The sequence below is a fragment of the Garra rufa genome, chromosome 18 (assembly GCF_049309525.1).
Source record: "Garra rufa chromosome 18, GarRuf1.0, whole genome shotgun sequence".
Taxonomy (NCBI): domain Eukaryota; kingdom Metazoa; phylum Chordata; class Actinopteri; order Cypriniformes; family Cyprinidae; genus Garra; species Garra rufa.
Window position 1 is genome coordinate 6,209,566 of NC_133378.1, and position 24,936 is coordinate 6,234,501.

Sequence of the window (24,936 nt, forward strand, 5' to 3'; positions counted from 1 at the left end):
TTCTGAGAAAACCATCAGAATGGCACTTTCATATCTCACAACTGTAAGAAAAAAGTCAGAATTGCAAGTTTGTATCATGACATTCTGAGAAAAAAAGTCAGAATTGTAAGATAAAAAGTTACAATAACATTTTTCTCTTCTTTAATCACTGGCAGAAATGGATAATAACCGGACCTATCTGCTTGTAAACACCCTTCACAGTCACACATACTTTTTCTCCCAAAACAAAGCAGTTCTTTAGAATCTCTAATGGTTTTAACAAACATAATCTCTCAGTCTAAAAGGGTTACAGGTACAAGATGGAACTAATGCTGCAAGAGCCTTTGCGTCTGATGAATGTGTTTGTGTACGTGAGAGCTCATGTATTTTTTACAGGCTGTCTCTGTGTGGTGAAAAAGAGACATCTTTGGCTTTGTCAGAGCGGAAGACAGTGATTCAATTAGGAAGGAAAGTCCCCACTCCTCTCAGCACTGGCCAGTGTCGATTTTATATACTGTACACACACACACACACACACACACGTGTGTAAGCTGTAATTATCAATGTGGTAGAGAAATGACTGTCTCTGTCTCATCTTGTTACCTCTTGAGTGCTCGTCTCTGTGAATGCTGATTTATGTTGTCCATCCTTACTGACCTTTGTGTACAAAGTGTGTACAAAGAGGATTTTTGCAGAGTGTATATTTGTTTGTGCTGACCTTTCTGCATGAATCTGTAGAGGTGTGGTGTTCCTGTCTCAAAAGGCCAAAGTGAAGTAGACTTCCTGTCTCCGATCATATCAATTGAGACAGTCGGGGTGTAGTTTGTGCAGATTCACTTAGCAATAGTTTGTTCCCAGAAATGATTCTTGAATGTTGTCATTTTAAACAATGATTCTATTTGAATAAATCAGGCTTCTTTGATAAATAGAATGTTAAAAAGAATGGCATTTATTTAAAATAGAATTGTCTGTACACTATCAATGCATCCTTGCTACATCAAATACATAAATCTATTACTGACCTTAAACCTTTCAATGGTAGTGTAAAAACAATCGAAGTTGGTTTGTCCTCATTTACATTTAAATAAAGTGTGTGTGTGTTTATTTGAGCAAGGTCGAAGAAATGCTGAGTAGGAGCGAAAACAAAGGGGTTTTGAAAAGTATATACTGTAATTGAGACTTTTAATAAATAGTGTGTGACTTGTGAATATAAAGCCTGTATCATATATCTCTAAACATACACATTCATGCACACACACACACACACACACACACACACACACACACACACACACCACTGGTGTCACATGAATTCCCAGGTTACAAACAACCAATACATTTCCTCTTAAAGGCTGGGATGTCACAAACAAAGAATAAATGAAAGAACTGATATCTCTATCCTGCCGATGTCTAGTGTTTTGTAGAGGAAGAGAAAAAGCAAAAGTTGTCTTTAAAGTAGAGCAATCAGTAGCACAGACTTTATGTCACCTTCAGTAATACAGTGCCTTGCGAAAGTATTCATACCCCTTAGTTTTTTTCACATTTTGTTATGTTGCTGCCTTATGTTAAACTACTTTAAATTACCTTTTTTCCCACATCAATCTACACCCCCTACTCCATAATGGCAAAGCAAAAAATAGGTTTTTAACATTTGTGCAAATTTATTAAAAATAAAAAACTGAAAAGATCCCGTTGCATAAGTGTTCATACCCTTTTCTGGGACACTCGACATTTAGCTCAGGAGCATTCATATTGCTTCTAGATGTTACTACACTTCAAATGGAGTTAAACTGTGGCAAATTCATTTGAATGAGTATGATTTAGAAAGGCACACACCTCTCAGAAAAGGTCTAACAGCTGAAAATGCATATCAGAGCAAAAACCTGAAGTCCTGAGGTCAAGATAACTGCCTGTAGAACTCAGTGACAGACCTGCGTTAAGGCAATGATCTAGAGAAGAGTTCAGAAAAAAATCTGCTACATTGAAGGTTCACAGAAGCATTATCCATAATGGAAGACGATTGGAACAACTAGGACTCTAGAAAATGTCTGCCAGCCCCCATCCAAGCTGACAGAGCTTGAGAGGTGAAAAGGTGAGGCAAAGAATGGCAGATAATTGCCAAAAGCAGATGTGCAAAGCTTGTCACATCATACCCAAAAAGACTTGAGGCTGTAAAGGTGCTTCAACTATGTACTGAGTTAAGGGTATGAATATTTATGCAATGTACTTATTTCAGTGTTTTATTTTTAATAAATTTGTCAAATTTGCAAATCTGGTTTTTGCTTTGTCATTATGGTGTATGGAGTGTAAACTGATGTGGGGAAAATCTAATTTAAAGCAGTTTAACATAATGCTGCAACAAAACAAAATGTGAAAAAAATGAAGGGGTATGAATACTTTTGCAAGGCACTGTATATGATTGATCTTCCTTCTCTTTCTCTTTCTCTTTCTCTCTCTCTCGTCCAGGCTCCATGCAGGTCATGAATAAGACCCGGAGGATCATGGAACAGGGTGGAACACACTTCTCCAACGCATTTGTCACCACACCCATGTGCTGTCCGTCACGCTCCTCCATGCTGACGGGGAAGTACGCCCACAACCACAACACCTACACCAACAACGAGAACTGCTCTTCACCCTCCTGGCAGGCCCAACATGAGCCACGCACTTTTGGAGTTTACCTCAACAGCACTGGCTACAGGACAGGTGGAGACCATTTACAATCACAGACTGAAATGATCACTTGATTAAAATGTTATGTTATTGTTGCATGATATAGAGTAAAGTAGAGTGGCTTACAGGACAGTAGTGTAGAGTACAGTAAAGACTTAAGGAAAATTGATTAAAGCATAAAGGAGTAGAGAGTAGAGTAGAATAAAATAGTGTTGAGCAGAGTTGACTAGAGTAGAGGAGAATGACTTAGAGATGAGTAGGCTAGATTGGAACAATGTAGAGTAGAGTAGAATAAAGTATTGTGTCTATATAGACTGAGGAAGAGTAGAATAGAGTTCAGAATAGTAGACTAAAGTAAAGTAAAATAGCCCAGAAATTAGTAGAATAATCTAGACCTAAGTAGAGTTGAGTTGAGTAGACTATACTAAAGTGAAGTTGTAGACTAGATTAAAGTAGTATAGCATATACTGAAGTAGAGTAGAATGGAGTTGAGTTGAGTAGACTATACTAAAGTGAAGTTGTAGACTAGATTAAAGTAGTATAGCATATACTGAAGTAGAGTAGAATGGAGTTGAGTTGAGTAGACTAGACTAAAGTAAAGTAAAATAGCCTAGAGATGAGTAGAATAATGTAGAGTAGATTAAAGTACAGTAGCACAGACTGTACAGTGGAGTTGAGTAGACTAGAGTAAAGGAAAATCCCTAGAGATAAGTAGAATATTGTAGACTAAAGTAGAGTAATATAGACTAAGAAAAATTAAAATAGAGTTCAGAAGAGTAGACTAAAGTAAAGGAACATAGCTTATACTAAAATAGAGTGGAATAGAGTGACTTGAGAAAAGTTGATTAACCCAGAATAGACCAGACTAAAATATAGTAGAATAAAATAGTGTTGAGTAGACTTGACTAAAATAGAGGAGAATGGCTTAGAGATGAGTAGGCTAGATTGGAACAATGTAGAGTAGAGTAGAATAAAGTATTGTGTATATATAGACTGAGGAAGAGTAGAATAGAGTTCAGAATAGTAGACTAAAGTAAAGTAAAATAGCCTAGAAATGAGTAGAATAATCTAGACCTAAGTAGAGTTGAGTTGAGTAGACTATACTAAAGTGAAGTTGTAGACTAGATTAAAGTAGTGTAGCATATACCGAAGTAGAGTAGAATGGAGTTGAGTTGAGTAGACTAGACTAAAGTAAAGTAAAATAGCCTAGAGATGAGTAGAATAATGTAGAGTAGATTAAAGTACAGTAGCACAGACTGTACAGTGGAGTTGAGTAGACTAGAGTAAAGGAAAATCCCTAGAGATAAGTAGAATATTGTAGACTAAAGTAGAGTAATATAGACTAAGAAAAATTAAAATAGAGTTCAGAAGAGTAGACTAAAGTAAAGGAACATAGCTTATACTAAAATAGAGTGGAATAGAGTGACTTGAGAAAAGTTGATTAGCCCAGAATAGACCAGACTAAAATATAGTAGAATAAAATAGTGTTGAGTAGACTTGACTAAAATAGAGGAGAATGGCTTAGAGATGAGTAGGCTTGCGTAAAGCAATGTGGAGTAGAGTAGAATAAAGTATTGTGTATATATAGACTAAGGAAGAGTAGAATAGAGTTTAGAAGAGTAAACTAAAGTAAAGGAAAATAGAATAGAAATGGGTAGAATAATGTAGACTGAAGTAGAGTAGAATATAGTTCAGTAGACTATAATGAGTAAAGGAGAATAGCCTTGAGATGTGTAGACAGGAGTATAATGTAGATTTAAATACATTAGAGTAGTTACTAAAACAGACTTGAGAACATTTGATTAAATCAGAGAGGACTAGACTAAAAAAAATTTTTAGTAGACTAACTTAAAGTTGTAGACTAGATTGAAATAGAGTAGCATATACTGAAGTAGAGTAGAATAGAGTTAAGTTGAGAACACTAGACTTAACTAAAGTAAAGGAAAATAGCCTCAAGATGTGTAGACTAGATTGGAGAAAATTTTATTAAAGCAGAGAGGACTGAACTAAAATAGAGTAGACAATAAAAAAAGAGTTGAGTAGACAATACTAAAGTAAAGTAAAGACTGGATTGAAGTTGAGCAGTATATACTGAAGTAGACGAGACTAGACTAAAGTAAAGGCAAATAGCTTAGAGATGAGTAGAATAATGTTGAAAGAAGTAAAGTAGCATAGACTGAAGTCGAGTGAATAGAGAAGAGTAGACTAGACTAAAGTAAAAGGGAGGAGCCTAGAGATCAATAGAATAATGTGGACTAGATTAAAAGTAGAGTATAATATAATGAAGTAGATAAAATAGAGTTGATTAGACTAGACTAAAGTAAAGGAGAATAGCCTCAAGATGTGTAGACTAGACTTAAAATTATTAAAGCAGAGAGGACTAGACTAAATAGAATAGAATAAAATTCAGTTGAGAAGACTATACTAGAGTAAAGTTGTAGACTAGATTGAAGTAGAGTAGCGTATGCCGAAGTAGAGTAGAATAAAGTTCAGTAGACTAGACAAAAGTAAAGGAAAATAGCCTAGAAACTTGTAGAAAAATGTAGACTAAACTAGAGTAGCATAGACTGAAGTAAAGTAGAATAGAGTTGAGAAGAGTAAAGTAAAAGAGAGGAACCTAGCCATCAATAGAACAATGTAGACTAGATTAAAGTAGAGTATCATATATAGAGAGTTGAATAGACTAAAGTAAAGAAGAATAGCCTAAAGATGTGTTTCTCAAGAGTAGACTTGATAAAAAAAATTTAAAGCAGAGACGACTAGACTAAAATAGTAGAATAAAATTGAGTTGAGTAGGCTATACTAAAGTTGTAGACTAGATTGAAGTTGAGTAGCATATACTGAAGTAGAGTATAATAAAGTTGAGTTGAGTTGACTTAGGGAAAGGAAAATAGCCTAGAGATGAGTAGAATAAGTTAGACTAAAATAGAGTAGCATAGTCTGAAGTAGAGTAGAATAGAGTGAGCAGACTAGACTAAAGTAAAGGAGAATAACCTCAAGATGTGTAGGCTAGACTTGAGAAAAACTGATTAAAGCAGAGAGGACTAGACTAAAATAGAATAAAATTGAAAAGTTGAGTAGGCTATACTAAAATTGTAGACTAGACTGAAGTTGAGTAGCATATACTGAAGCAGAGTAGAATAGAGTTTGGTAGACTAGACTAAGTAAAGGAGAATAGCCTCAAGATGTGTATACTTGACTTGAGAAATTTGATTAAAGCATAGAGAACTAGACTAAAATAGAATAGAATTCAATTGAGTTGAGTAGACTATACTAAAGTAAATTGTAGCATATACTGAAGTAGAGTAGAATGGAGTTGAGTAGACTAGACTAAAGTAAAGCACAATATCCTAGAGATAAGCAGAATAATGTAGACGAAAGTAGAGTAGCATAAACTGGAGTAGAGTAGAACAGAGTTGAGCAGACTAGACGTAAAAGAGTCAAGTAAATGAGAGGAGCCTAGAGATCAGTAGAGTAATGTGGACTACATAGAAGTAGAGTATTGTATACTGAAGTAGACTAGAATAGAGTTTAATAAACAGACTAGATTAAATTAAAGAGCAAAAGGACTTAAAGGACTAGACTAAAATAAAGTAGAATATAATTGAGTCGAGTAGACTATACTCTAGTTAAGTTGTAGACTAGACTGAAGTAGAGTACCATATACTGAAGTACAGTAGAATATAGTTGAGTTGAATTGAATCTAGAAATGAGTGGAATAAAATAAAATAGCTTATACTAAAAAAAGAGCAGACTAGAGTGACATAGATTTGATCAAAGTTGATTAAAGTAATGTGGACTACATTGAAGTAGAGTATTATATACTGAAGTACACTAGAATAGAGTTAAATATACAGACTAGATACAATTAAAGGGGAAAAGCCCCAAGATATGTAGACTAGACTTGGAAAAAATGGTAAATCATAAAGGACTAGACTAAAATAGAGTAGAATAAAATTAAGTTGAGTAGGCTATACTATAGTTAACTTGTAGACTAGATTGAAGTAGAGTACCATATACTAAAGTATAGTAGAATAGAGTTGAGTTAAATTGAATATAGAAATGAGTGGAATAAAATAGTTTATACTAAATAAAGAGCAGACTAGAGTGACATAGACTTGAGCAAAGTTGATTAACACAGAGTAAAAATAAAGTAGAATAAAATAGAGTTAAGTAGAGTTAAACGAAGTAGTGGACAATGTCTTAGAGATGAGTAGGCAAGAGTTGAACAATGTGGAGTACATTTAAATAGAGTAGCATAGTCTAGAGTATATTTAATTTGAGTAGTGTATACTAAAACAGAGTAGAATAGCATAGCGAAGTTAAGTACTTTAGAGTACTTTATATCTTTATAACATAAACTTCATTGTTGGACTAGATTAGAGACTAATCAGCGTGTAGCAGCAGTGGCTTTAAGATCAGTATTTCATATCCTCATTGCCTTTGATGATTTCCATCTGAAAATCTCTGGAATAGACACCAAAGCATTATGGCGCATAAACTCTTTCTAACAATACCAACCTGACATGAATGTAAAATTCATTTAATAGACTGAGCTCTCATTCATTTGTGAGTTTCATCAGTCAGGGTTGGGTCTGTTGGGTTTTTCACACACTCTCGCCAGAGATTCAGTGTGACAGGCCCTCAGGTCACACACACACTCTCACAGACTCTTGCACGAACATTGACATAATCTGTCTCCAACAGATGATTTTCATTAAACTAAAAACCTTTGGGCTGTAATAGAAGTTTTTGTGTATTTGTGTGTGATGTTTTCTGTTTGTGACAGAGACATCAGACAAAAACTATATGTGCATGTAAACATAGCATGACCAGCTGTGAATGCTGTGCCTGCACACACACACACACACACACACACACACACACACACACACACACACACACACACCTGGCAGTGAGTCAGGCTTTTAGTGGTAACAGTGATCCATTAGAGCACACTTCCTCTAGGAGAGAGACCGGCTCTGACCAGCATCCTCTCTAATGCAACATTTCCAACACAGATATTCATCCATCTTCATGCAGCTCCCTGTCCTCTGTTTCTTTACATGCAGATTGTGTCTGTATGCCCACTGTATTTTAATGCACAATGTATTTTTAGTATAAAAAGTTTACACTACTTCACTGTACTCTATTGAGTTCTACTCTGATTCATTGTACTCTTCTAGACTGTTTATCATACCTACTGTACTCTGTGCTGCTCTTCCTCACTCAAATCTTCTCCATATTCTATTCTATTCTATTCTATTCTATTCTACTTTGTTTTGCCATACTGTTCTCCAATTTGTTCATCTCTACTCAACTATACCATACACTTTTCTACTCTACTCTGTTCTACTCTGCTAACTACCTACTCTACTATACTCTATTATTCTTTGCTCTACTTTACTCTTATTTCGTTTTACTTATTCTACTCTATACTGTTCTACAATACTTTATTCTACACTACTTTACTGTACCGTGCTTTACTGTACATCTACTCTACCATATTCTACTCTGCTTTACTCTATTGAACTCTATTCTATTCCACTATATACTGCTTAACTCTACTTAACTCTACTCTTTTCTACTCTATTCTGTTTACTGTTTTTTGAGTTGAGTAGACTATACTGAAGCAAAGTAGAATAGAGTTGAGTAGATTAGACTAGACTAAAGTAAAGGAAAATATCCTAGAGATAAGTAGAATAATGTAGACTAAAGTAGAGTAGCATAGACTAGAGTAGAATAGAGTTGAGCAGACTAGACTAAAGTAAAAAAAGAGGAGCCTAGAGATCAATTAAGTAATGTGGACATTAAAGTAGAGTATTATATAAAGAAGTAGACTAGAATAGAGTTAAATATACAGACTAGATAAAATTAAAAGGGAAAAGCCCAAGATATGTAGACTAGACTTAAGGAAAATGGTTAAAGTATAAAGGACTAGACTAAAATAGAGAATAAAATTGAGTTGAGTAGACTATACTATAGTTAAGTTGTAGACTAGACTGAAGTAGAGTACCATATACTCAAGTACAGTAGAATAGAGTTGAGTTGAATTGAATATGGAAATGAGTGGAAAAAATTAAATAGCATATACTAAAAAAGAGCAGACTAGAGTGACATAGACTTGGGCAAAGTTGATTAAAGTAATGTGGACTACATTCTACTTTACTACTTTTTTACTCTTCTATTCTATTATACCATACTATTTCACTTTATACTATTTTACTCAACCCAACTCTATTGTCTTGTACTCTACTTAACTTTATTCTGTTGTACTATACTCTATTGAAATCTATTCTGTTCTGTTCTACTATACTCACCTCTACTTCACTGTACTTCTTAGTTCTCTATTGTGTTCTACTTTACTTTGTTCAATTCTACTCAACTTTACGATACACTATTCTACTTTATTGTTTTGTACTATATGTACTATACTCTATTGAACTCTCTTCTGTTCTACTATACTCACCTCTACTTCACTATATTCTTTTATACTTTACTGTGCTCTACTCTACTTTGTTCTATTCTACTCAACTTTACTGTACATTGTTCTACTCTACCATTCTCTACTCTTTTTTGTTGCACTTTACTCTATAGAACTCTATTCTACTCCATTCGGTTCTACTCTACTCAACTGTAGTATATCATTTTCTACTCTTCTTTTCTATTGTACCATACTATTTCACTTTATATTATTTTACTTAACTCTATTGTGTTGTAACTGTATTCCAACTCTGTTCTTTTCTATTCTACTATACTCATCTTTTCTTCACTGTACTATTTTATACTCTAATGTGTTCTATTCTACTTTGTTCTATTCTACTTAACTTTACAGTACATGGTTCTACGCGATTCTCTGCTCTACACGTTGCACTTTACCCTGTTGAACTCTATTCTACTCTATTCTGTTCTATTCTACTCAATTGTAGTATGCACTTTTCTATTGTATTGTACCATACTATTTCCCTTTATACTGTTTTACTCAACTTTATTCTACTTTTCTGTACTCTGCTCTATTTTGCTCTCTGTTCTACTCTGGTGTACTAAACACTGCTCTATTCTACTCTACTCTTTATTTTTTGTCTATTCTCTGCTCTACCATATACTGTATTTTGCTCTGCTGTATTTTGTTATACTATTCTGTGCTCAACTTTGCTCTCTTCTACACTGCTCAGTTTCCTTTATGATAACTATTCCCTTCTGTGTTTGTGTTTTCTCAGCATTCTTTGGAAAGTATCTGAATGAGTATAATGGTACTTACGTTCCACCGGGCTGGAGGGAGTGGGTCGCCATGGTGAAGAATTCCCGCTTCTACAACTACACTCTGTGCAGGAACGGCGTCCGAGAGAAACACGGATATGAGTACTCAAAGGTCTGTGTGCAAGGTGGCCAGTCATGTGAAACCTCGTCTTTTCTAATTGCATCTCCTTTTTTCATTTCTTGTCATGTCTTTATCCATTCTGGAACAGTTTGATTGATAGTCTTATTAGTCTGATTTATAACAAAATCAGACTGTCTGTCTCTGACTCTGTTTCTCTCATTGGCTCCCTCTCAAAGTTCCGTGTCTTTTGTCAGGGTTCATCAGTCTTATCTAAGTGGCTGACTTTCAACCTCAGAAAAGTTTGCTAATGAGTGCAGTATATGTGGGTGTATGTTAACTCTGACTGAAATATTTTAAATTTGTACATTAATGATTAAATTTTCTACATTTTGTAGGACTACCTGACAGATCTCATAACCAATGACAGCATCAGTTACTTCCGCATGTCAAAGAAGATCTACCCACACAGACCCATCATGATGGTGATCAGTCACGCTGCCCCTCATGGCCCGGAGGACGCGGCCCCTCAGTACACCACTGCCTTCCCCAACGCTTCACAGCACATGTGAGTCCAAACCTCCATCGCCTGACATTTTTAGTTTCTTTGTTTTGGTATTTGCTTTTTCCCTTTTTTATTTGTGTAAACTGATGATCAGGTTAAATGGTTTGGGTTGATCCAAAAAGCATCTTGAGCTTCAGTAGATTTTTATGTTTATTGTTTATTGGTTATTGTTTGACATTTTTCGAAATCCTAAAATGTTGTTTATTTTGAGGTTAAGCTGATTTAATTTTTATTGAGGTCTCAGACTTTTGGACTCCGTTGTACAGGCACAAAAACATGCAAAGGGTCAGTGGTAGAGGAGATGAACAGGAAGAGAGCCGAGAAACAGCTGGAAATCATGAATAACGCTGTGAATAGAAACCTCGCTGCACTTTTCTCTATTTCTGTCACTCAAGTGCTACTCGATAGAGTTGTTATAATGGAAACAGTCCTCTTTGGTTCACTCTAATGTGCCCAGAGACACACACACACACTTGCTTTTCTCTGTCGGTTTCTCCTGCTCTCTTGCTAATTGGCCACCAGCTGGTACCGGACCTTTTTTCAATGCCTGTTTCTCTCCCTTCGTCCATCTCATCTCTCAATTTCTGTCCCTCCAGCAGATAAATCCTCCTCTCTCCGTCTACGCTTTTTCCAAGGTCTGTAATCCTCCTGTTACAGAGACGCTGCCATTCTTCTCACACATGGTGAACACATACATGATGATGAAAAGCATATTTGTACACACTCACATAGTCTCAGTTAAATCCTGTCTACACGTGACGCAGTTGTTTTTAGGTAGCTGGATTTGCTAAATCTCTAGGACCCTGCTCTCATTCTCTGTGCACAGCAAGTAATCTTAAAATCTCATTTTATAGTTCTCCATGTCTACTGTTGTACCCGGTAACCTCATAAATTCAGCCTCTGGATACAGGAAATCCCTGGGCAGGGGCCGGATTCATGAAAATCTTTTAAGAAAGAAGTTAAATATTAAATAACAGTGAAATTGATATACTTTACAATAAATCTGTAAGCTTGTAAAATTTTCCTAAGTGCAATTATTGAAAAATGCATTTCTCTTTAATTACTGTGGCGTATGAAGTTACAAGTTACACTATAAACATACTAACTGTTAGTAAACTGAAAGATAAAACTTACCACATACTATTAACTGCATGCTAACATATTTCATACACATAAAAGAACACATAGAAGCCTGAAGATTTATGCTTTTGTACTTGTATAAATATATTTCACGCCCCAGATACATCCGACAGCACACACACAGATATATTATCTAGTTAACACACCACAAATGAGCAAACAAAAAGCCTCTAATGTACTAAATTCTCTCTCTGTCTGTCTTTCTCTCAGATTCGATTTGCTTTCAGGACATTGTGTCTCTAAGCACAAAACCACACAACCATGAGCTCCCATTTCTCTCGCATTCAAGCAAGAAAAAGAGAGGGAGAGAGCAAAGAGATGCAGTACTGTCAATGAATATTACCATCTTTCCTGAAATATTGAGGCGTCAGGAATGAAATCAGACAGAATGTTCACAAACATGCACACTGGCTTTCTCAGGCTGTCTGATGAGGGAAAACCCAAAATAGATGACTAGATATTTATTTTTTGATTAGTAAAGGGGAAGCTTTTCAAACAGTGTGTGTGTGATAAGCTTTCTGTTGTAGTTTAACAGACGTTTGATTTACCATTAGAGTATATATAAACCAGGAGATGCAAACCTGCCCACTTTATGACTCACATAAACATCCATCATCCTTTCAAAGTAACTGCTCAAGTCAGAGTGTCTGGAATTTAATGTGCTTTTATTATTTTTCTGATGTCATCTCGCTTTCACCAATAAAAAAACAAACAGCCTTGCTGCTGTTTAGCTCGTCCAGCAGACAAACTCTTCATAAAACATGTTTTATGATTCACATCCACCTCTATAACATCGCCACCTGTCTGATTGCACCTATATTGCAATGAAATATGTCACTTTTTTCATCCCTTAAAGGAGTAGTTCACTTTCAGAACAAAAATTGACAGATAATGTACTCACCCCCTTGTCATCCAAGATGTTCATATCTTTCTTTCTTTAGTCGTAAGGAATGTGGATGAGGATGTTTTCTTTCCATATAATGGACTGGTGCCCCCGAGTTTGAACTTCCAAAATGCAGCTTCAAAGGGCTCTAAACGATCACAGCCCAAGAAAGAACTGTCTTATCTAGCAAAACGATCCATTATTTTCTAAAAAAAAAAAAAAAAAAAAAAAATTACAATTTATATACTTTTGATCCTCTTTGAATCCTCTTGTCTAGCTCTGTGTGTACTCTGTGTAGAGATTAAAAAGTATATAAATTGTAAAGGTTTTTAGAAAATAACCAATCATTCCGCTAGATAAGACCCTTCTTCCTCGGCTGGGATCATTTAGAGCCCTTTGAAGCAGCATTTTGGAAGTTCAAACTCAGGGGCACCATAGAAGTCCATTATATGGAGAGAAATCCTGAAATGTTTTCCTCAAAAAACATAATTTCTTCATGACTGAAGAAAGAAAGACATGAGCATCTTGGATGACAAGGGGGTGAGTACATTATCTGTCAATTTTTGTTCTGAAAGTGAACTACTCCTTTAAGCCATTTTTTATGGCATGCATTCATATGTATGTGTCATTCTCCTGCTGTCAGGAGAGAAAGCCCCAGAAATTCCTCTTTTAACATCCCATGAAAAATACCCGGAACCGCCCTCATTCTCTCCGTTCAGTTTGCTCCAAACCACCCGCCACCGTCCATAATGGCCTCCTGCTAGTCCTGTACTTCTCTGCTCCATGCCCTGGTACAGTGCTGTATGTGATTAACCCCTCGTTGCCCCTCGGGCTGGCACAAGGCCACTGCAGAGATATTGTCCAAATCCTCACAGATAGTCAGAGAGCGTGTATTATGCGGTGGGAAAATCCCCCCGTTCTCATCGCCGCGTGATCCCGCTGCACCTGTTTCATCTCCATCACTCCTCTGATGGAGAGAATAATGAAAATATGATCGGAAAAGAACAAGAGAGGGAGAACGAGCGTTTTGAGAGGATTAAAAGGATTATATGTAGACCAATAAAGAAGATGAAACCAGAGAGAGAGAGGGGGAATACAGTATGCTGTTTACTGTCTACATAGGCAGCTGCCTACTGAGGCCGTATTCTATCCGTGATGGAATCTCATGTGACTTATTTGGAACACTCTGTATAGGCAGTGTAGCAAGTAGCATTCCTCACGTCAAGCACACCAGAGGCTTAATTAACAATTAATTCTAGTCTGGTAGTCTAATAAGAAATACAGAGCATACACACAAGTATTAGGTTAAATTATGTGTTATGAATCAGATCAGAGCTATCTTTATTCAACACTTTTTTGTACTAATCAAATGTTTAGATTTACTCTGTTTACAATTAAATCCACTTGATGTTGCTAAGCTAATGTCTTAATAGTCAATAATCTTAAAAATGCATACAAATACTTTGTGAAATAGTATTATGAATCAGTTTAGACCTATTTTTACTCAACCTTCTTGTATTGAATACTATATTTGTAATTAACTTTTATGTTTACTGTTAATTCCCTGCTGAAAAAAAAAACAGCTAAAACCAGCCTAGGCTGGTTGGCTGGTCTTAGCTGGTTTAAGATGGAAGTAGCTGGTTTTAGCTGGTCTCCCAACCTGACCAGCCTGTCCAAGCTGGGAAAGTGACCAAAACCCATCTAAAACCAGCCTGCTAACCAGCTATGACCAGCTAAAACCAGCCTTCCAGTCTAGGGTGGTTTTAGCTGTTTTTTTTCAACAAGGATAGCATACAAATATTTTTTGAAATAATATTGTGAATCAGGTTAAAACTATTTTTACTCAACACCTTACTGAATACTATATTTATATCTATATTTATATAATCGTTTCTTTTTACTGTTTACAGTCAATTCCACTTTGAGTTTTAGCATGTTGCTAAGGTAATGTCTTGATAGTCTAATAATAAAAATACACAGTGTACAATTATTTCATGAAATAGGGTAAAGAATCAGATTAGAACTATTTGTACTCAACACTTTTCTGTATACTGTATTTGCAATCAGCTTTACTGTTTACAGTCAATTCTACTTGAGTTTGACATTAGCATGTTGCTAAGCTAATGAAAGAAAATGCAAAATTTACTTTCATCATAGAACATAACCACTCACTCATAACATGACCACTCAGCAGCAGTCCAGTCCTTTTTGTCTTTAGCCCAGGCGAAACGCTTCTGACGCTGTCTGTTGTTCAAGAGTGGCTTGACACAAGGAATGCGACAGCTGAAACCCATGTCTTGCATACGTCTGTTCGTAGTGGTTCTTGAAAGCACTGACTCCAGCTGCAGTCCACTCTTTGTGAATCTCCCGCACATTTTTGAATGGGTTTTATTTCACAATTCTCTCCAGGGTGCGGTTATCCCTATTGCTTGTACACTTTTTTCTACCACATCTTTTCTTTCCCTTCGCCTCTCTATTAATGTGCTTGGACACAGAGCTCTGTGAACAGCCAGACTCTTTTGCAATGACCTTTTGTGTCTTGCCCTCCTTGTGCAAGTGGTCAATGGTCAACTGTCAAATCAGCAGTCTTCCCTATGAATACTGAACCTTTTCACAATATTCTAATTTTCTAAGATACTTAATTGGGGTTTTCATTAGTTGTCAGTTATAATCATTAAAATTAAAAGAAATAAACACTTGAAATGAATGTATACATTATACAAGTTTCACTTCTTGAATGGAATTGGTGAAATAAATCAACTTTTTAAAGATATTCTAATTATATGACCAGCACCTGTACCATGATTAAACTATGGTTAGCCCAGAAAAACCACGGTTAATTTGTGGTTACCATAGTTTAACTATAGTAACCATGTTTTTTGGTTTTATTTGTAGTAAAAACTTGGTTAATTTTCATAAGGGAATGCTGTGTTCTGAACCATTATTACTCAGTTTTTTCTGTACTGAATTAATTTTTTTTTTATCAACTATTCTGCTTACTCTGTTCTCTTTACCTTGAATGAGTGTAGAAACATTATTGACTAAACAAACCCAAGCAATCAGGAAAGGAACAACTAAAAAGGATAAAGAAAGCAGCTGCAATTTTGACTGTAATTTGTGTGTTTTGGTAAAATGCAGCAAGTACCTCTGGAAGTGGCTGAAAGTGGACGTTTTAGAGCCTGTTTACTATTTTTTAGCGTCTTCTACTTGTGATTGAATCGAAAAAATGCCGCTCAATACTTAATTAAGTTGAATTAAATTGGGAATTACCTCTGATTTGATAAAAATGCAGGGAAAACGATATATCAATAGGCTATAATGCACAGCAAACATCAATAAGTGAAGCATTAAACAAATCTGAAAGGTTTTTTAATTTCAATTAAGTTTTTTTCAAATCACAGATGAAAAAAATCCCCTCCACTACTTTTTCAATTCAATTAAATTCAATTCAAGTTTATTTGTATAGCGCTTTTCACAATACGAATCGTTGCAAAGCGCTGTACAAAAGTTTAGGCTACTACAATATATTTAGTAATTTTAGTATTTAGTGGTGAATACTGTATGTCAAGTCGATGTACATATGATATAAATGTTAAAATCAGTAACTGTGTAATCGAACAGATGATGAACACTAATTGCAATGATTATGTGCTGTGATCAAACTTGTAAGAAAATTATGTAGTGCTGTATGTTGTTTCAAGGCTGGCATCATCTGCGGTCCTCTGAGGGGTCGGCATCATCTCTTCTTCTGAATCCAGACTGAATCTTGTGTAAATCCTAGTTACCACGGGATGGAAATCCCGTGGCAGAAACAGAGAAACAAATAGAGAAATAATTAGCGTAGCTGCTGTTCCAACTTCCAACCAAACAAAAATGATGTGTTTAGCCCAAGCTGAAGAATATTAATGTGCATTTGATCAGATGTAGCTGAAGTACAACGTTATGAGATACATTATGTGAATGCTTTTTACCTTCTGGAACAGCAGTAGGGACATATTAATTCAAATATGTCATATTTTATTATATGTTTTGAATCAGAGCTACTGTATAGACAGAAAGAAATAGCAGTACAGATTGCTTTCAGGTCCCAGTACAAACAGAAATAGATACACTAAAGAAAGACAGAGAGTTGCATTGTCCCTTGTTGTCACTAAGTCGCTATCAGGTGAAATGTACGGCACCCTCAAAAAGGCCAGGCAGGGAGCAGATCAGCGATGATGCTCACATTGATTTGTCTGTAGAAGGACTTTAAGTAATGGTTGTAAACAATAGAGCTGGGGGCTTTTAATCACAACTGTAAGGGCATGAAGTGTAAGTGCTGTTTGCTTCTAACAGGCCTCTCACGCCTGTCACAGGAGTGAGAAGAGGAGGAGCTACAAACACTTCTCTCTCTTTTTATCCCTCAATAATGGTTGAACAACCATTACATTCACAGAATGTCAGCCTGTCAGTCAACGCCTGAGAAACCATGAGGCTGTAAAATTGCAATGTGTCATTTTCGAGGAGAAGGGAGAGAAAGCACACAGTCGATTGCTGTCATTTGTAATTCTGACCATGCAAACACACACACAGCTGCACCTTCACACATTCACACAGACACATCCCAGCTGTCAAGATGTGTCTGCGTGCTTTCCTCTAACATCAGCAGAACAGAGTCGACAAACAGTGTCTCAAGACGCTCTGAAAACTCTCTCGATTTCCCTCAGTCATGCTTCAGCAGGTCCACTGACTGTGACTCTTTTCTTCTCCATTCAGAACGCCCAGTTATAACTACGCCCCTAATCCAGACAAACACTGGATTATGCGCTACACCGGCCCCATGAAGCCCATTCACATGGAGTTCACCAATATGCTGCAGCGCAAGAGACTGCAAACGCTGCTGTCCGTGGATGACAGTGTGGAGAAGGTACATCAGTTATACGAATGATATTAATTATGCATACAGTGCACCGCATAAATGAGTACACCCCCTCTTAATATATATAAAAGATGTATTTTCTTAATGATCACTAATATAAATCATGGAAAGATGGCAATATTTAAATGTATTAAACATTTACTTCATAAAAACAACAAAATATATGCCAATATTTCCTGTAATATAAGTAAATTAACCAATTTTGTTTAAATAATGGATTGCAGAAATGAGTACACCCTATATGTAATTCAGCAAATGTATAATATTCTAGTACTTAATATGTGACCCTGGACCACAAAACCAGTCATAAGGTTAAATTTTACAAAACTGAGATATATACATTATATGAAAGCTTAATAAATAAGCTTTCTATTGATGTATGGTTTGTTAGGATAGGACAATATTTGGCTGAGATACATCTATTTGAAAATCTGAAATCTAAGGGTGCAAAAAATCAAAATACTGAGAAAAACACCTTTAAAGTTGTCCAAATTAAGTTCTTAGCAATGCATATTACTAATCAAAAATGACATTTTGATAGGTTTACAGTAGGAATTTTACAAAAAATCTTCATGGAACATGATCTTTACTTAATTTCCTAATGATTTTTGACATAAAAGAAAAATCAATAATTTTGACCCATACAATGTATTTTTGGCTATTGCTACAAATATACCCCAGCGACTTAAGACTGGTTTTGTGGTCCAGGGTCACATATGTCCTCCAGAACATTAAGTATACTGCTCTGACCCTTCTTGGCACTGAGTGTACAAGTTCATGGCAAATTTTCACATCTGTCCTGTTTAACTCCTGGAAGACGACCTCTTTAAATGTCTTTAATGGGGAGTTTTGCTTAGCTCTCTCTACAGAATCCCCCACAGCTGCTCAAGAGTGTTAATACTGAGTGAAATACATGTCCACTGAAGGATTTTCACCTTTGGAGAATAAATATCCTCATTGTCATGCTGAAAAAATGCCCAATAATGCAGGGAATGAGGGGAGGGTAGCATCTGCAGTTTCAGTTTTTTGTATTCCATCACACAGTAGTGTGTGAATTCATGACAGCACTGATAAAGCACAGCTCCCTCACACCTTCAGCACTCATACGTCCCTGTAGAAGAGCTTTACTACCACTGAACGTCACTGTAGGTACCAGGCACTTCTCGCTGTACTCCTCCTGTAGCAACACCAGAACATATTGGATGCTTTTGGATCCGAAATGATTGACTTCGTCCCTTGACACCAGAATATGGATTCCCAAAAGTCTATTGGGCCTTGGAAGAGGTTAAATGAGTTTACTGTGCTTTGGCTACAGTAGGTAATTCTAGTGGTGACAATAACCATACATGTCACTTCTGCAGGCTGCTTCGTACTCTATGAGATAAAGTGTCACTCTTTTTATAGCTTTTGCCGGCTCTGATACTCTTACATGGTATTTCTCCCCCTCATTTTGTAGCAAAAATTCACTCATCATTAAATGAAAACTTAAAGTGAAGACCTGGTTATTTCAGGAGCCTTGTCACAAGCCCATTGTTTTTGAATGTCAGTGCTACTTCTGCTATATTTTCACACTTAAAACAATAATTTGGTATATTCCTCGTGTACCACTGTCCTTTTTTCTGCTAAGAAATAAGTCACCTGGCTGTTCTCTCCCAAGTGGTTTCATTGTTGACAGCATTAAGTATGTGTATGATTCAGTAGGCTATAAAACGCCTTTAACTGTCAGGAAATTACTTGTCTTTAAAAGTTTTGGTTCAGTATACTTACCGTTGATCAAAAATAGCTTTAAACCTAGACTTTTGTTTTCTTTTTTTAGTTTTATTTAGTAACTTTCAGGAGGGTGTACTCATTTTTGCAACACAACATTTTATCACTTTGACTTTGAATCTTAATTTGCTAAATAATTTTGACATTCTTCTTTGGTAATTGATCAAGCAGGCCTGTTGGAACATCATATCTCCAAAGAATCCTAATATGTCTTTCAAGTGAAGAGTAATTGCTCAATTTGTTAAGTTTTAGAGGGGGTGTACTCATTTATGCTGTGCACTGTAAATATAATACATTTTTTATGTAACTATAAAATATATTGAAACTATTCTTAACCAAATATGGCAACACTTTATTTTGAGGACCAATTCTTATTATTACCTGGCATGCATATTACTAGCATACTTGCTGTTTATCAATAATTAAAAAGCACATGTTAATGCCTTATTCTGCATGACAATATTATTAATGTCACACCCCTGGTCTGTTTACGTTGGTTTCTCCCAGTGTTTCCCCCGCTGTTATGTGCTTATTGGTTTCTCCTTCTCATCACTGTGATTCCCTACAGCTGTCCTTGTTAATCAGTATGTCTTTATAAGTTGGTGTGTTTGCTCTGTTGCTTGTCGGTTGTTGATGTTTCTACCCTGCGTTTCCTGTTTCTGCTCCTGCGCTCCCATTTTGGATTGTTAAATGCATTTCGTTTTACTACGTCGTTGTTTGTTCGTTTGTTTCTCATCCTAATTAGTGTTTTTATGTGTTTTTGTGCTTTTATCTTTTTATTAGTTTATTTCTATTTAAAAAAATAATTTAATACTGTATTAAAAAAAAAGTTGTATTTATTTTTAAGATTTATTAATATTATCATTATTTATTATTATAGTACTTAAAATTACTTGTTTTATTTCAGTTAGTTGCCAAAGCAACATTTCAGATTTAAGTCAAGTTTTTCATCTAATATTTAATTTTTATTTCTATGGAAGCCCATTTCCGCCACTCAAGAAAAAAGGTTATTGCATTTTATAATTAACTTTTTTTTCTCAGAATTGCAAGATTTAAACTCACAATTCTGACTTTTTTTTTCTCAGAATTGCATAATATAAACTTGCAATTGCATGTTATAAATTCAGATTTGATGAAAGATGAAAACTCTGAATTCTGAATTGCAACTCTGATAAAATACTCACAATTCTGACTTTTTTCTAGGATTTGCAAGATATAAACTCACAATTCTGACTTTTTTCTCAGAATTGCATAATAGAAACTTAGCTGCGAGAAATAGAATCTGAATTTTGAGCTAAAACTCGCAATTCTGACAGTTTTTATTAGTATTGTGTGATATAAACTTGCAATTGCATGTTATAAAGTCAGAATTGCAAGATAAAAACTTGGAATTCTGACCTTTTTATCGTAATTCTGACTTTTTTTCTCGTAATTCTGACCTTTTTTCTCAGAATTGTATAATATAAACTCAGTTGTGAAAAATAAAGTCAGAATTGTGAGAAAAAAATTCTACTTTTTTCTCAGAACTGCGTAATATAAACTTGCAATTGTGTGTTATAAAGTCAGAATTGCAAGATGAAAACTCAGAATTCTGACCTTTTTTGCAAAATTGCAAGATATAAACTTACAATTCTGACTTTTTTCTCAGAATTGCGTAATATAAACTCACAATTGCGAAGAAAAAGTGTGAGATAAAAACTCGCAATTCAGATTTTTTTTCTTAAAATTGCGTTTTCAATTGCACGTTATAAAGTCAGAATCGCAAGATGAAAACTCAGAATTTCGACTTTTTCCTCATAATTCTGACTTTTTCCAAGGAATTGCAAGATATAAACTCACAATTCAGACTTTTTTCTCAAAATTGCGTAGTATAAACTTAGCTGCGAGAAATAAAAGAATTGTGAGATAAAAACTATCAATTTTGACAGTTTTTTTAGAATTGCGTGACATAAACTTGCAATTGCGTGTTATAAAGTAAGAATTACAAGATGAAAACTCGTAATTCTGACTTTTTTTTCTCGTAATTCTGACTTTTTTCTCAGAATTGCATGACATAAACTTGCGTGTTATAAAGTCAGAATTGCAAGATAAAAACTCAATGCAATTTTAACTTTTTCTTTGCAAATATGTCGCAAATATTCTGACTTTTTTCAGCATTGTGAGATACAAACTCACAATTGCAAGTTATAAAATCCAATTTTGAGGGTAAAAAAAGACTGATATGTTCTCAGAACTGTCATTTTATATCTCACAATTATGACTTAATAACGTGTGAGATAAAAAGTCGCAATTACCTTTTTTATTTTTTATTCAGTGGCGGAAATGGGCTTCCATATATTTCAGCTTAATTTCTATTAGCAAAATTGTTTAGTTAACAGTAACAAAACTGAGTGCAATAATCCATTTCACAAAACAAAGAAAAATGCTTTCTTTTTTTCTTTTTTTCTTTTTTTTGGTAAATTCACAGTTTCAAAATGTCCCACGGTGCTTTTGTCTTGCTTTTCTCCAGAAATCTTTCTATGACTGCAACCACAAAAGAAGCTGTTGTACCCTATAATTTATTCTACTATTGTCATGTTTCTTTTGTCTGTATGTAGATTTACAACATGTTGGTGGACACTGGGGAGCTGGACAACACGTATGTGATCTACACGGCTGACCATGGATACCACATCGGTCAGTTCGGACTGGTCAAGGGGAAATCCATGCCCTACGAGTTTGACATCAGAGTTCCCTTTTACATCCGCGGCCCGAATGTGGAGGCGGGAGGCATGTGAGTGCTCACGTTTGTGTTTGTGTATCCACGAGACATGCCAAAGACACCCTCACAAAAAACATGGTGGTTTTAGATGGTTGATATTTATATTTATACAGACAACACTTTAATATAGTGTAATAGAATGCCTCATTGCAATGCATTGCAGAATTCAAGTATTTCTCAAAAAGCACATTTTGGTATAATATATAATTAGGTAGCATAATTTAATAGAACACTTATGTCTAAAGTAATTCATCTTTGTTTTTGTACGGAGGCCAGAGTTGCTCTTTAATGAGGTCTGAACTTGATTTATGGGGTTTTAATGACTTTCCAATGTCCTGCAATATATAAAGAGAGAGGGAATGAGAGCAACACATGTTGCAAGCCATATTTGAACCTGCATCCCCACGGGAGCACCAGACTAGAGCTCTGTTCAAATGTAGAAAACTTGCTCTCTCTTTCTTTGGTCAGCATTTAATATCATTTGTCACTAGTCTGGTTTACCACTGCTGTGCGATCAGGCTTCTCTCTTTCTCAGAAAAGCTGGTTAACAGCAGTAGAGACCACTCATGTGAAGACCACAAGACATTTTACTGTGAAAGAAAGCCAGAGAAAAGAGGATAAAGAGTTTGGCAGGAGTCTCAGGGTGAGAAAGGCACAGCTGGGGCCAGTTCAACATCAGATGAGCCTTTAGGCAATAAAATCAGAGAGAGATGAGCCTAATTTACTTTTTGAAAACGGAGCGGATGTGATTGGATTAATCTCCACTGAGTTTCAGTTGGCTGCCTTCACAGGATTTGAAATGGTCAGTTGAAATTGACACTCATCAGTTTAGAATCATTTTTTATTCAAACTGAACAGCCACAGTAAAGCACAGTAAAGGGGTTTGATGTGTTCTTCAGTGTCAAACAGTGAATCTTTAACACATCAGACAAAGAGGTATATAATAGGAAGTTAGCACAGTGGTTCTCAACCAGGGGCCTCAGCACACTTAAGGTCATTGCACACTGAGTTTGAATTTTTCGACCAAATATTTCATCAATTTCATCAATGTCGATGTCAATCACGTTTGCACACTGCCTCTGAAATTTTCGTCCATCATAAAAAAAATTTTGATCGGGTTCGTTTTTTTTTCCTCGCTGCTTGAAGATTCCATTTTTTATTGTTTTGCGATTTTCTGTGCGTCACCACTTTTTAGGATTACGAATGCGAAACATGCATACGAAACTTTCGGACTCTGTGCAATGACCTTTACAAGAGGCGGCAAGACTAATTAAAATAGGACAAAACAAGCCTTAAAATAAACTGAAGCAGATGTAAGAAAAAAATATTATTATTATAATAAATATATAATTATATTTAAAGTGCCTTTAAAAGTTGCATCTCAAAGAGACTTACAAAATTAAAAATGCATTGAAATACAAAAAAGAAAACATCAAAACAACTTTCACACCAAAATTCATGACAAAAGAAAAATTTAATATACAATAAAAACAACCAGGATTCATAATCAAATCTTAATTAGTCATGAAAATGTCTATTATAAATATACATTTTTCTAGTTATGGCAAGATTGTTTTCTTTAGTAGAAAACCCTGAAGAACATTTTAGAGCAATTTATTATTTTACATATACAGTTGAGGTCAAAAGTTAATATCCCCCTTTCAGAATCTGCAAAATGTTAATTATTTTACCAAAATAAAAGGGATAATACAAAATGCATGTTATTGTTTTTTTAGAACTGACCTGAATAAGATATTTCACATAAAAGATGTATAGTCCACAAGAGAAAACAATAGTAGAATTTATAAAAAATGACCCTGTTCAAAAGTTTACATCACTTTGATTCTTAATACTGTGTTGTTACCTGAATGATCCACAGCTGTTTTTATTTTTTGTTAATTTTTTTTTTTTATTATTATTATTTAGTGCTGCCCTTCAGAGGCTACAGAAGATAGTTACATGTTTCCAAGAAGACATAATAAGTTCTTAATGCATGTTTTTTCCTCATGGACATATATAATACTTTACTGGGTATTGAACCATCTGTGACATCCCAAATCACATAAGCTCATTCTGAAAGACATACCAAATGGCACAGGGAAGAAGAGTATATCAATATATGTACACTTGTAGAAATAAGAAAATTTACCCACCTGTTATTGCACATCAGTGAAATGGTCACATTTCAGATGCAAAAAGTAAAAATAGTAAAATAGTAGTCACTATGCAGTGTATCCTATATTCAGTGCATCATTCAGCAGTAGTACAGCTGTGTTCCAGTTTGAGCAAGTCCTGGAGCTCTCTATTTCTCTCACTGTCTATATCTCATTATCAGTCAGTGTTCATGTGCTGCTCATCTGGTTTCTGACCATTATGTCAAATGGCGACCCCCTCTTCTGTTTCCATAGCAACCCCCACATCGTGTTGAACATAGACTTGGCTCCCACCATCCTGGACATCGCAGGGATGGACGTTCCACCAGACATGGACGGCAAGTCCATCCTCAAGCTCCTGGACACAGACCGCATGATGAACAGGTGAGGATATCTCCTGTCCTGTGTGACAGTTTTTTTTAGGTTGAGTATTTCTGAAAAGGAATGGGAAATAATATACTGTGGTAGCTAATTTTGTCTACTTGATTGGATTGTGGATGGTGGACGTACTGTATAAGTTTATTGATCAATACTATTATTCACCACATGTGCTTCCTTGGTTACATTAGAAGTATAAAAAAGTCAAAATTGGTGTACTGCTGGAAATAAAGTTTGGTGTATTAAAGGGCCAATTCATTATCCATCATTTGATCATCATTGGATGATTAATTGTGGCCATGATCAGTCAAAAATTTAGACAAATATGTGACCCCAGACCACAAAACCAGTCTTAAGTAACACAGGTATATTTGTAGCAATAGCCAACAATTTATTGTATG

The 24,936-nt window shown here is 35.4% G+C and overlaps 1 protein-coding gene across 3 annotated transcripts in view; it reads left to right on the forward strand.

The window, feature by feature from the left end:
- Positions 1 to 24,936, forward strand: part of sulf2b (sulfatase 2b) — a 61,827-nt gene that overhangs the window by 11,813 nt on the left and 25,078 nt on the right. For all 3 annotated transcript variants that reach the window (XM_073822839.1, XM_073822840.1, XM_073822838.1), the window contains exons 3-8: positions 2,446 to 2,685; positions 9,873 to 10,024; positions 10,369 to 10,538; positions 17,314 to 17,464; positions 21,841 to 22,016; positions 24,413 to 24,541. In XM_073822839.1, the coding sequence (XP_073678940.1) occupies positions 2,446 to 2,685; positions 9,873 to 10,024; positions 10,369 to 10,538; positions 17,314 to 17,464; positions 21,841 to 22,016; positions 24,413 to 24,541 (1,018 nt within the window). The remainder of the gene's footprint in view (positions 1 to 2,445; positions 2,686 to 9,872; positions 10,025 to 10,368; positions 10,539 to 17,313; positions 17,465 to 21,840; positions 22,017 to 24,412; positions 24,542 to 24,936) is intronic.